The sequence below is a fragment of the Capra hircus genome, chromosome 2 (assembly GCF_001704415.2).
Source record: "Capra hircus breed San Clemente chromosome 2, ASM170441v1, whole genome shotgun sequence".
Classification (NCBI taxonomy): domain Eukaryota; kingdom Metazoa; phylum Chordata; class Mammalia; order Artiodactyla; family Bovidae; genus Capra; species Capra hircus.
Genome location: NC_030809.1, coordinates 40,046,953 through 40,061,133, shown reverse-complemented (window position 1 = coordinate 40,061,133; position 14,181 = coordinate 40,046,953). Strand labels below are relative to the sequence as shown.

At 36.5% G+C, this 14,181-nt stretch overlaps 2 protein-coding genes across 7 annotated transcripts in view; one reads left to right on the top strand and one right to left on the bottom strand.

Annotated features, from left to right (window-relative positions):
• Positions 1-14,181, bottom strand: part of METTL21A (methyltransferase like 21A) — a 53,827-nt gene that overhangs the window by 2,904 nt on the left and 36,742 nt on the right. The gene's annotated exons all lie outside the window — the stretch shown is intronic.
• Positions 1-14,181, top strand: part of CREB1 (cAMP responsive element binding protein 1) — a 56,528-nt gene that overhangs the window by 23,400 nt on the left and 18,947 nt on the right. For 4 of the 6 annotated variants that reach the window (XR_001296787.2, XM_018060284.1, XM_018060296.1 and 1 more), the window contains 4 exons: positions 1,934-2,080; positions 2,787-2,828; positions 9,672-9,772; positions 12,853-12,995. Coding sequence is in view for 5 of the 6 variants with exons in the window: in XM_018060284.1 (XP_017915773.1) it covers positions 1,934-2,080; positions 2,787-2,828; positions 9,672-9,772; positions 12,853-12,995 (433 nt within the window). In the remaining variant the exon portion in view is untranslated. The remainder of the gene's footprint in view (positions 1-1,933; positions 2,081-2,786; positions 2,829-9,671; positions 9,773-12,852; positions 12,996-14,181) is intronic. The other 2 variants (XM_005676432.3, XM_018060292.1) reach the window with 1 other exon arrangement.

Below are 14,181 nucleotides of genomic sequence, written 5' to 3'. Positions count from 1 at the left end.
TCTAAAATGCAAGCCTCACTATGGTATTCAGGAGTTCAAAAGCCATTCAGTGTTTTTTCCTATCCCATGATAAAATGCAGATTATTTAGTGTAACTTGTATAAGATTTCATGACTAGCCCATCTGGCCCCTGCCTGATACTCATCTCTCCACACTTCCTCCCTCCTATAGTAACACACTTACATGCTCCAGTGATAGTAACTGCTGGTCATCCCCCTGTGCCATGTACAGGCATTGCTATCCTCCCTGCCTTTGCCAGTGTCGCCCTCTGCGCGAAGTTCTGTGCCTCCCCTCTGCACCTCATAAGAACATGCCTTGCTCACTCTTTTTTTTTTTAAACTAATATGCTTTGTTTCAAATTAACATACTTCCCTGGTAGCCTCTCCTCCTCTTGCTTTGGGCGGGATCGCTCTGCTCAGTGTGTCCGTTTTTCTCTTTGCAGACTTCATTACTTCATTGAATTACATTTATTTGTGGCCTTTTCCCCATTCCTTCATACACATGCCTCAGTAATTTCTATAAGGGCAAAAACCTATGTCTTTCTCATTTCTGTAGTTTCAATTCTAGCATTGTTCTGGCACACATATCCCCAGAAGGTGAGTTCAGTCACTCAGTTGAATGAATCATGGACTGAGTCAACCTCATGGACTGAGTCGACCTCATGGACTGTAGCACACCAGGCCTCCCTGTCCATCACCAACTCCCAGAGCTTGCTCAAGGCATGTCCATCAAGTCAATGATGCCATCCGACCATCTCATCCTCTGTTGTCCCCTCTCCTCCTACCTTCAGTCTTTCCCAGCATCAGGGTCTTTTCCAGTGAATCAGTTCATCACATCAGGAGGCCAGAGTATTGGGGCTTCAGCTTCAGCATCAGTCCTTCCAATGAATATTCAGGACTGATTTCCTTTAGTTAGGACTGACTAGTTGGATCTCCTTGCAGTCCAAGGAAAGAGTATGATCACATGAGCTTCATTAAATTCCCAAATTTATTACCAAAAGGACAAATAAAATTGCTACCCTCAAACACATTCAAGTGCAGGAACCGTAAATACTATACAATCTGATAGATATGTATGACTTCAGAGCCCTTTTAACCTGGGTATTGACTTATTAAGATTGCCGCCTTTGTGCCTCAGGAGAAAATCAAATTCTCTCAATTCTGCCCCCTTATCTCTTCAAGAGGAAGATAAATCCTTAAAATATCAACTGTTACCAGTTCAGTGCTGGGAGGAGATAGAAATTTTCAGTTTGTACTTCCTCATGAATGAAAGGCATACTTGTAATAAGTTTATAAGATAAAAAATATGCTTTATACTGTAAGATATGTATTTGTTTTAGACTTAGTAGCTAAGCTTCACCCAAGTTTGGGAACAATTATACTTTAGAACATGGCTTAATTTAACACATGATATTCTGAAGAATTTTACATTCCTTCAAAGCTAGCTTATCTCTTGACCTTGGGTAAGTTGCTTAATCTCTTGGAGCACTTAATGTTTCTGTCTCTCGGTGGGGAGAGAATATGGGGATAACTCTTATTCTAACTCAGTCTGATTTCTTCAAAGAGCAAATGAGAAATTGAATATGAAAGCAGGTGGGAAACTTTAAAGCACCGTATAAATAAAGTGGTATTTAGTGTTCAAAAAAGTCTGTTACATATTTTGATATTACATTAGAACAGTTTTTTTATTTTTGTCATTTGGGAGGAGTTTAAAAGTAGGGGGCATGGGAAGTATTTGTAGTGTTTGGTTTTTTGTTTAGTTTTGTTTTTTCAAAAAGAATATTAAGTTTAATGTTAGTTCCTTTCACACCACTGGAATACTTAACCTAGCGGAAGGGTCATCCTTTTGCTGCTAAAAAGTTGCTTCATATTAAACATGAGTACGCCCAAGGAGGTATCTGTGATGGTAATTTTTTTCCATGTTCAACACCATAGGTATCTATGCCAGCAGCTCACGCAACATCATCTGCTCCCACCGTAACTTTAGTACAGCTGCCCAATGGGCAGACAGTTCAAGTCCATGGAGTTATTCAGGCGGCCCAGCCATCAGTTATTCAGTCTCCACAAGTCCAGACAGTTCAGGTATGTGTATAAAAAGTTCTGCATCTACTTTCATAACTGTCGTTTATAGCCATATTTCTCTTCCTTTCGTTATGAAAATAGGAACATGTCTAGTGTAGAGTTGTATAGTAATTATGGAGTGCGCTGCATCTGTATAGTCACCTTAAGTATAGGAACATATGTACACAAGAACAGACATAATAAAAAACTGTTTCTTAAACTGGAGGAAAAAAAGAATTGATAGGGAAAAGTCATAAAGTTTACGGGATAAAGTGGAAATGTTGGGAGAGACTATAAGGGTACCTCAGGGAAATAAGATGCAAAATAATAACTTTGTAATTATTTTCTAAACATGCAATTGGAAAGAACAACCCTTGTCAAAAATTAATAACCTTACCTAAGGTATTATTTGAATTTTAGAGAAAAACAACTATGTTTAGGAGTCTTAAATTAGAGTATATATAACTTCGAAATGATACCTTCAGAAAGTGTACCTTAAGAATCAGGGATTTTTCCATGCATGTTATCTTATTCTTTGGAGAGATTGTTCCTTTAATTTGGATCCAAGGGGAATAAAGGCATGTAAACGTCTACTTAACTGTAGGGAACCTAGGACAGTATACATCTTTGCAATGAGCTTATTGGGGAAGGAAAGAAAAAAAGACTTGAATGTTCATTCAAGTAGGCCATAACCCCAGCCTCCCATTTCATATTTTTTGCTTCACAGTCTTCCTGTAAGGACTTAAAAAGACTTTTCTCCGGAACTCAGGTGAGTCCTAGGTCCTATTTTTAGAAAGGAAGGTGAGAAATTATTCTTTATATCTTTGTCCCTTCTCTCTAAACATGGAACTCAAGGTTTGAATAAAAATCTTAGGTATCTTCTAAGTCTAGGCCAAACTCGTTACCTATCCAGCCCTTAATCTGTTACTTAGTTTCCCTATTTACATCCTTCTCCCATCCTCCAAAGGGTAGTCTGGCATTACTTCAGCTCTTTGAGAGAAAGGAGGCAGTCTCCAGAGGTAACCAGTTTATAATCGGGGGTAATTGCTAAAATATTCTTCGCTGAGGTGAACCAGAATATCTTTCTAAAAGTATTACCTAGTGGTCCCAATTTTATCCTCAGAAATAGCTTAAGCAAATTTAACTCCTTTTTCTATTGGACTGCTTCCTTTTCCCTATCTCCCACGTCCTTCCCATTAAAAATATGTCCAGACCAAGTAAATGCCTGTTTTTCTTCAGCCGTTTATAATTGGCATTGCTTTGTTTCCTCTTCACCATCCATGTCGTCATCTTGTGGGTGAGAGCTGTTTTCTTTCTTTTCCCCTTGAGTACAGTAGCCAGATTGATTGATACTTGTAGAGGGGAGAAGTCCCTTTTTGTCTTCTATTAGTGTCATCAACGGCACCCCACTCCAGTACTCTTGCCTGGAAAATCCCATGGACGGAGGAGCCTGGTGGGCTACAGTCCATAGGGTCACGAAGAGTTGGACACGACTGAGCGACTTCCCTTTCACTTTTCACTTTCATGCATTGGAGAAGGAAATGGCAGCCCACTCCAGTGTTCTTGCCTGGAGAATCCCAGGGATGGGGGACCCTGGTGGGCTGCCGTCTGTGGGGTCACACAGAGTCGGACACGACTGAAGTGACTTAGCAACAGCAGCAGTAGCAGCAGTGTCATCAAAGGATATAATAGATGTTAACTCACCTCTACTTCATTTGATCTCTGTGCTTTCATTTGCTTGGAATTTAGGGCAGGGGTAGGAGGAGAAAGAAGAATGAATGTTTTTATATAAGTAAAATCATCAAGTTGTAATATTGAAAAGGAATTTGTTGTTACTAAATAGATGGTATAGTCCAGGTAAAGACTGAGGAATTTGATATTTCCATAGAACCACACTGACTGAACAGTAGTCTCCTATCTTTTGTCTCAGTTTTTATTTCACTGAATGCTGCCTAACTTTTGTTCATATGATGTATGCCATTATTAATTGCCTGCTCGTATCTTCCTCTTGATAATAGTGGAAAGAATCTGACCTCCTAGTCAGGAGACCTAGATTCCAGATCTCATTAACCTTTACTTTTTCTTTTTCACTTACGATAGGAGGTCTTTCTATAAAGAACACACAAAAATTACCACAAAATTTGCTAACATTATAAACATTGGTTTTAATAAATGATGTTTAATTGTTGATTATAGTCTTAATTTTAATCTTTACTTTGTGGTAAGAATAATAATAATGACCATTAACTTGTAGAAATGTGTGAGCTGTGCTTACAATTAGAAACCTGAATTCTACAAACAGAAACACAAACAGTATTTTTAGTTTAAAGGCCCTAAACCATGAAGAAGCTATTAAACTTCAGTGGTCATTTCAGCTGGTGAACAGTGATTAGAATTAATCATTAGAGAATGGTTTATAACAGAAGAGGTGATCAAACAAGGAGAGAACTGATTTCCTCAACCTTCTTGATGGAAGAATATTAGTATTCTAGAACAGCATTTCTGAAACATATAAGGTACATTTCTTTTGATGTGAGAATAAGATACTAAGATTTCTGTTTATCTTTTTTCATCTCAGAGGATTAGAAACTAAGCTTTACTAATATTTCATATTCATCAGTGCCCTAACTTATCCCTTATGTGTATGTGTAAGTCAGATCTCACAGATTATGTAAAAATTGCCACAAAAATAATGGGAGTTACACAAATGTATAGAAGTTAACAGTATCATCCTCACTTACCATTTATTAATTTTGGATGCATTTTTAATACAGTGCAGTTAAAACATTTCATAAGATTTATGGATTATGTTACCTTAAATTATTACATTTCATTCCTTCAACGAATTTTTATTGATCACATGCTATGTGCCAGTCACTGTTCTAGGTGCTGTGAAAGACAGCAGTGAGCAAATAATACTTCTCTATTCTCATGAAGATCACATTTGAGCGAAGAGAGACAATGAAAAAATAAAATATGTCAGGTGAGGATAAGTGCTGGGAAGATAATTAAAGCAGGGGAAAGGGATAGAGAATAATGTGGAGGGAAGAGTATTTTATTTTATGTAGAGTGGTCAGGGAACACAGAGCAGAAAACTAGAAAGCAGTGAAGGAGGCTAAGCCATACAAACAATAAAAGCTAGTCCAGAGGCCCAAACATGAAAGTATGCTTTACATATCAAAGAATAGCAAGAGGACATGGCCTGAATAGAGGGAGCAGGAGGGATTGTGGCTGGCACTGAAGTTTTTGATACTGCCTTTACAATACTTTATAATGTGATGGGAACAATGAAAATCTTTTGTGTAAGATATCCAGTTGTTACCATATAGCAAATATTTGAGTTGCTGAACAAACATAAGGATGTTACTTATTTGTTTTTACATAAGACAAGTATTCCAGAGTTGCTGATCTTCATAATGATGGCAAGCAAGAGATAACCTATAAAGGATATGTTAACTAACAGGTATTTTTGAAAAAAAAAAAAGACATTATTTTAAAGTATCCTTTCTGAGAGAAGGTAACATTTTAACAATGTATGAGAATACCTGCATTTTGAAAGGAAATCGTGCTTTGGACATAATATTTTGAATATAGAAGTTTGAAAATGTTCCCATACTTTTTTTTTCACTGAAAACAGAATAAATTTGTCACCTAGAAATTCAAATGTATATACTTTTAAAACTCTGGAAATAGAGTTTTCCAGACTATTCAGAAGTGTTCTTGAGTTTCAGTGGGTGTTGAACTTACTTGTTAAAATATAAAAGCTTCTATTAGCATGTAATAACTGACCAAGAGTCAGGGAGATGAAAATATACTAGTAAATCTCATCAAAAGTTTAAGCAATTGATAGATGAAAGTGAAAAAAAAATGATTGTTTTATTTAGTAAGCCTGGCCACAAAGCACTTACTGCTATATCCACATGTCATGAATCCCTTTTTTCAGCAGTTGCAGATGTCAGATCACATTTCAGAAAGTCCAGGCTTAGAATCAGATTTTTGAGTCACTGTTATAAAATATTAAATGGTTTCTTAATGAACCATATTAAAGCACATCACTCTTGTTGGTATGAAATATTAAGAAATTTACAAGTGTATTTTAATACATCCTGAGTCTTTAAAAATTAATTTGTTTTATGATAAGATAATACTTAAAACTTGCAAATAAATGTGTGTGCTTACATCGAATTTTCTTATTTATAAGGGAGATCTGCAGATCAGCACATTTTGGAGATTACTGTTCTAGACTTCTATTAAACTCCTTGATCCAGTGAATAAACAACTATACCTAAACCTGAGCCTGAACTGTACTCCAGGAAAGTGCTTAAGTTTTCAGGGGACCATGTATAGTTTGAGAAAATATCTAATACAACCATTTAAAAAATTTTGTGCTAGTCACTGTATATTTTATTTTGACATTTCAGGTAACATCAAAGTTTTTTTCCTTCTTATAAACAGGAGGTATGGGTTTTTAACAAACTTTGTTTTAACAAATAAAGAGAGTATTGAGAAATACAGATCTAAGACTTCACAGGTTCAGTGATGGGTTTGGCTTTTTAAAAATTTCTTGACCTATAAGTGGCCGTGATTAAAGTCCTATTTAAGGAACTCAGGAAGGGATTAATAATAGAGGCAGGAGGAGGTGAAAACCAGAGGAAGGGGATCTGTCATTGGAATGTGATGATAGTCTTTGATACTTACAAGTGGGATATAGTTTTTCATGTTATTTTTAAAATAACCTATTAAATATGTGTTGAACTGTTATTAAAAAGGATTTTAATGGTACTTAATGGTCTTAGACATGAGGGTTTAGCGGTTTGGAGGGGTTGGGTTTTTTGTTTGGTTTTGGTTTGGCGGGATATGGTGTTGGGGGTTGGGGGGAGTTTTGTTTGTTTTTTGGTAGATAGTCCATAGGAATTGGCTTCATATTCATAATTCTAAGTTCTCTCTGGATAGTACTCCACCGAAGAGGAAATACTACATTCATTAAGTAGTATTGAATAGTTCTGAATTCCCTTTACATTTAAAAAATTGCAGTACATATCACTTATATGTGGAATCTTAAAAATACAACAAACTAGTGAATATATTAAAAAAAAAAACAGACTCACAGATACAGAGAACAAACTAGTGGTTACCTGTGGGGATAGGGATGAGGAAAGTGGCAATATGGAGTAGGGGACTAAGAGGTATAAAATAAGCTATAAGAATTTATTGTGCAACACAGGGAATATAGCCAATATTTTATAACTGTAAATGGAATATCACCTTTAAAAATTGTAACTCACTATACTGTATACTTATAAATTACATTGTACAGCAGTCATACTTCAATTTTTTTTTTAATTGCAGTCATAGAGTATAAGTTAGTTCCTTTTGTGTGAATTGACAAGTTGTTCCAGGTAAGAGGAATGGGAGACTTTGTTCTACTGGGAGCAATAGATGCATTGAGTTTTGGGGAAAAAAATAAAGGCCATATATTTAAAAAGCAGTGTTAATTAGTTTCATTTCAAAATTGTCCTATGTGTAGTTTATGTAGCATGTTTTAAAGTTGTTATTTTAATGACTTTCGACTTGGAAGAGTGTGCTTACGTCATTATATATCCTTGAAAGAAGGTTGTAAGAATCAGAGTTAAGCAAAAAAAGACAGAATGGTAGAGAAACTAAGGTTCTAAAAAACATTCATGAGGGTAAACATTTGTCAGGTTATTCACTTTGAGTTTGATCTTATTATCCCTTGAAATTCTGATTCTCTGCCTTTTTACAACTCCTCATCAGCTCTACATTTTTGAGAAAGTCTGTGTAGAGACTCTGCTGAGTGAGCTAGTTAACAGCAGCTACAGATTAGTGGGAAAGTGTTCTGTGTGCTCCTTTGGCAGTAACTATAGTGTTGTTTAGAGAAGGCAACGGCACCCCCACTCCAGTACTCTTGCCTGGAAAATCCTATGGACGGAGGAGCCTGGTGGGCTGCAGTCCATGGGGTCGCTAAGAGCACGACTGAGCGACTTCACTTTCACTTTTCACTTGCATGCATTGGAGAAGGAAATGGCAACCCACTCCAGTGTTCTTGCCTGGAGAATCCCAGGGACGGGGGAGCCTGGTGGGCTGCCATCTACGGGGTCGCACAGAATCAGACACAACTGAAGCAACTTAGCAGCAGCAGCATAGTGTTGTTACTCTACCGTGAATCACAGGTCTGTGGGACTATACTTTGTTTACTTTAAAATGTTTTAAGGGGCACATATGTTACTTTATTGTAGCTCTATTTTGTGAAACATTACTAGATTTAACAAACTTCATTTTAAAGTGAGTGTGTATCACAAAGCCCTCCGAATACAACCGCCTGCTCTCCAGAATCCTTAGGCTCGGACCACATACTTCTCAAGTTTCTCTTAAATATGTTTGTTCTTACTGCCTTTGCCTTAAATTTTTAATAAGGCGCTATCCCACATAGACCCTTTTGCCTTGGTTAAATTTAATTCTCACTCCAACAGCAGCATGCTCACCTAGGTTTGGAGAGAGCAGGAGGCTCCTGCTATTTAACCTAGGGAAACTTGGCAATGTAAATTTAACAGACTAGCTTACCTAAATGACTGAAATTCTAGTCTAAAAATGGTCTGAAAATGCTCTGGGTTGCTGCTTCTGACAAAATTGGTTTGAGATTGGAACCAGCAGGATGTTGATGCTAGTATAGACATCTAAATTTGAGATGTCAAGTGTTGACAGTAGCTTCACTACTTCATAGCTTTGTGACTTGGGTGATTTACTTAAAGTCTTTGTGCCTCAGTTATTCCATCTATAAACTGGACATACTAATGGTACTTATGCAGCACCTAAAGTTACTGTATTTTAGTGAGTACTGAGTAATGTAATATATGTATATGCTTTAACATAGCATCTGCCACATAGTAAGTTCTCAGTAAATGCTAGTTGCTATTATTATTATCCCACATAAAATCTGTATTCATTTACCTTTATTCCTTCTCAATCCAAGCATACTTTCCAGAAATACATAGTTCTTTACCTTGAAGTTTTGCTTAATAAAAATTATGGATTGCCAACTTTGAAACATGTCTATATGTAGCAGAGGACTTCTTCCAGAATTGCCAGAAACAGCCATCTGGAACATGGTTGAAGGATCACCGATCTTATTTGTACAATTATACATATACTCAAAGTATTTACACATCACTTAAAGGAAAATGTTTGTATAATCAGTAGACTGATAGCTAGATATTTAGTCATTTATTCTTTCCTTCATGTCAGAACTTTATTTTACTTGGTAGTTTTGTTCTAACTATAAGAAAACAACTGACAAGTGATACTGATACATTCAGTGTTGATTATAAGAAGTCCTGAAAGAGATTAGGCTGATTTTGGATATCACAAAAGTTTGGTTTTGACAAAAAAATTTTAGGTTCTCTGACTTATGTAGGATGGGGGGAAAAGGGAGAGGAAAGGGAGGGTATGATTATCTCCAATAAAAACTGGTTTTCTACTGAAGCATGTATAAGGTTGAAATATGCCCTTTTGTATTTGACCTTTTCTTAAAATTCATAAAAATTTTATGGGAACTAAATTTGATTATCATGATAAAGTTCTTCTTTATTTTCAGATTTCAACTATTGCAGAAAGTGAAGATTCACAGGAGTCAGTGGATAGTGTAACCGATTCCCAGAAACGAAGAGAGATTCTTTCAAGGAGGCCTTCCTACAGGTATGGAATTGAATAGTTAAAAGAATTTAGGATCAGGAGTATAAAGGTATACCCCTGTGTAGTTACAGATGAAGAGATGTCGGAACACCAATTAGATGCTCGATTCGGGACCATACAGAACATGTCTTTTCATCCTGAGTTGCTTCTCTCAAATAAGTTAAAGCTTGCCATATAGAATAAGAGCACTTCTTAATCTGAACATGTTGTGTCTGACTCTTCGTGACCCCATCGACTATAGCCTACCAGTCTCCTCTCTCCATGGGATTTTCCAGGCAAGAATACTGGAGTGTATAGCCATTTCCTTCTCCAGGGGATCCTCCTGACCCAGGGATCGAACCAGGTCTCCTGCATTGCAGGCAGATTCTTTACCATCTGAGCCACCAGAGAAGCCTTACTCTGAATAGTCCTGGATAAAGACTGATTTTTTTTTCCTTCTGTTTTTGTAGACTGTGCTGGCTGCTGCTTTTCTGTTTAAAAGATTGGAATACATTTGATAAGGTTATAGCATTTTCTAGTTATAAGTCAGTTCTGAGACTGTACCATGTACTTCACAACACATTTCTTATTCCATGGTACTTAGCATGATAACTGCTTGTTAATTAAATAGTTGCTTAGGGTGATGTTTGGTGATACTCCCTGCTTGTTAATTTAATAGTTGCTTAGGGTGATGTTTGGTGATATTCCCTAATTTTAGGGGCATCTTAACTGCAATTTTATGTTCAGCTACAAAAGTTGCCTAATCCATACCTTGCTTCCAAGATGGACCAAAACTGTTTTAGTACTACATAGAAATTGGAGCCATATTAAGTATCTCCAGGAAAAGCAATTCCCAGAATCTTTAAGTTCAATTCATAGTCTAATAAATTTCAAGCTTATTCTTCCCTTCTTTAGCCTACATTATTTCTATTTATATATATTTCTATTTTTCAAAGGAATGTTATATTTTTTCCATTTTCTTGGCTTCTAAGCTAGCCCTTTTCTCTATCCTCACAATTTAATTAGGGATCCTAAAGAAATAGCAGTAAGTTGAGATCTTGAGAATTCTGTGTTACCAAGTATGTGTTGTATTTATTTATACTCATAATTCTCAAAATGTAGCTAGTTTTATCTTTTAACTTTGAAATATATCTAGTGTTACTATGTCAGACATTTGATCCTGAAGCAAATTCAACTTATACTAAGAAACAAGCTACATGGCTTCTCTATATAAGTTCTAGGTAAACCCTAGCTGTAACCTTATGGTACATGAGTTTTATGTTGGAAAAAAAATCTTTTTTTTTTTTTTTTTGCCTTAATTGGCACCACACATGTGTAGAGAAAGGTATCTTCCCTTACAATCAAACCTCCATAGTGGAGTATGCCGTTATTTTCTAGCCTGTATGTCTTAATTTGATTATAACAAGATCTGTACAAAAATTCTTAGGTTATTTTTGTGAAGTTGGAGAAATGGGAATTAAATAATAACATTTGGGTTTTTATTGGAACAGCCCAGCTTTATAGTGATCAGTTTTTACCCAGAGGAAGTCCTTGAAGGGTTCTCACTTGGTTTCATCTGGCTCGGTGTTTTTATCAGTAATTGAGCTGAAAACATAAAAGCCATGTTTATCAGATCAACAAATAACAGAAACTTAAGGGCAAAGTACCCTAATAGATGGTAGAATAAAAACCTTGAAAGATCATAGCAGCCAAGGGAAATAGAGTGAAACGAATAGTCAAACTTTTATTTTTTGGGCTCCAAAATCACTGCAGATGGTGACTGCAGCCATGAAATTAAAAGACGCTTACTCCTTGGAAGAAAAGTTATGACCAACCTAGATAGCATATTCAAAAGCAGAGACATTACTTTGCCAACAAAGGTCCGTCTGGTCGAGGCTATGGTTTTTTCAGTAGTCATGTGTGGATGTAAGAGTTGGACTGTGAAGAAAGCTGAGCGCTGAAGAATTGATGCGTTTGAACTGTGGTGTTGGAGAAGACTCTTGAGAGTCCCTTGCACTGCAAGGAGATCCAACCAGTCCATTCTGAAGGAGATCAGTCCTGGGTGTTCTTTGGAAGAAATGATGCTAAAGCTGAAACTCCAGTACTTTGGCCACCTTATGCGAAGAGTTGACTCATTGGAAAAGACTCTGATGCTGGGAGGGATTGGGGGCAGGAGGAGAAGGGGACAACAGAGGATGAGATGGCTGGATGGCATCACGGACTAGATGGACGTGAGTTTGCGTGAACTCCAGGAGTTGATGATGGACAGGGAGGCCTGGCGTGCTGCAGTTCATGGGGTTGCAAGGAGACAGACACAACTGAGTGGCTGAACTGAACTGAACTGAATAGGATAAAATGTTGAGGATAATGGTAAAATTTCTGAACCTGAGTTTAAAATAAACTGTTATTCCCATACAGGATTCTGGATTAATAATTCATCTAAAAAAGATAATTAATGTTCTTTAATTATCATTGATTAAATGTGGTTGCCAAAAAAGCCAATACACCATAAGACTGTATTGGTTTAAAAGAAAAAAATAACCTAGCATCTAGATTAAAGTGAAAGTCGCCTAGTTGTAGCCAACTGTTTTACCCCATGGACTATAAAGTCCATAAAATTCTCCAGGCCAGACTGCTGGAGTGGATAGCTATTCCCTTCTCCAGGGGATCTTCCCAAACCAGTGATTGAGCCCAGGTCTCCCATATTGCAGGTGGATTCTTTTCCTGCTGAACCACCAGGGAAGCATTCTTAGCCATGCAAAAGATTGTTTTTCCTGTAGTCAGTTTTTCTATTCATCTCTTCTTTAATTGCACCTGGATTTTGAATCATCGTCTTTTTATGTTCACTGAAAGGAGAAATACATCTGTGTTTTTTCTAGTCCTCATATGGTTTTGACATGTAGATGCCCTGATTCATTTTTAGTTTAATGTTGCAAATTTTATTGTTTATTATTATAAGTTTTTACATTTTAAACTATAACATTTTTAAATTCTATCCTAAACACTGTCAACTTTCTGTCAGTTTTCTGATCTTTTCCCCTTCTTTGTACTTAGCCAGTAAATGTTACCTTTATTTTAACTGATACAATTCTCTATTTTTCTAGGAAAATTCTGAATGACTTATCTTCTGATGCACCAGGAGTGCCAAGGATTGAAGAAGAGAAATCTGAAGAGGAGACTTCAGCACCTGCCATCACCACTGTCACGGTGCCAACTCCGATCTATCAGACTAGCAGTGGACAGTATAGTGAGTAATTGATATTTCTGTTTGGGAAAATGAGATGAAAAACTAATGGCTACATTCTCCTCAAAGTAATCTTATAAAAGCAGCCTGCACTTTGCTAAATCTTGATTGTCATTGTTATACTTCCTTTACTTACATGCAAAATTCTGTAACAGAAGTATTTGCTTTTCTTCAGGTTTAGTTAGGATTACCCAGGTATGTAAGACCTTTAAGTGGCCGTTTGTTTTGTTCAGGTGCATGGAGAGTCTAAGAAGTTTTTTAAACCACTACTTAAAAATGTATTTCAGTCCTCATATAACATGTTAATAGAAAACATGAGTTTTTTCAGATAATTATTCTTCAGTTATGTTTAAGGCCAATTTTTGTCTCACAGAAAGCAAAGATTTCTTTTGAAAAATTATCAAAGTTCCCATTTCTCTGATGTCTTGATTTCCCATTTCTCTGACACTTGGGTCTCTCTTCTTATCTTTGATCTCAATCTGTTACAAAAGTACTTTTTGAGTGCTACCTTTTTTTTGATCAAAGGCATTTGTGTGAATGGTACCTTTTTCCTTTTTCCCCAGTATCTTTTTGCCTTCCACAGTGCCTCACACATTGATGTCTTCATTTTTATTTGTTTATTAAATACAATGCTGCCCACTATATAGTTTCCTTCCCTCTCTTCCTTAATAACACATCAAATGTACACATCAAAACTCTTTTACTACATCGGTTTTCTAATGTCCTGGGGTAGTCTGTGTCAGAAATATGTATAAAAGTTTGACTCCCAGTTCGTAATTTTCCAGTTACACCTTGGCCATGGTTTGCATAACTAATTTGCATTCCAGCCATATTAAAAACAAGTAGCAGACTTTTTAGCTCTACCAAAGCTGAAACTTTTAATAACAAGTAGAAGGCAGGCATTTTTGACTAAGCTTCTTGTCCATTCTGTAAGTTTATTAGAGTTCACTCATCCTTTTTCTTCTTCGTTGGCAGAAAGAGGTGTATGTGTGTATTTTTTATCAAAATAATTTGAGCTACTCAAGGTATGTGTTCTAACATATTAATACATGAACTTTTTTCCAACTTGAGTACACTTGAGGAGTATAGCATAGTCCTATTAGTAACAGAGATTCATTTACCACAGCAGTTCTCATATGAATTAGAAATAGAAGGCATGCTCTCCAGACAGAGGCATATCAGAATCTCA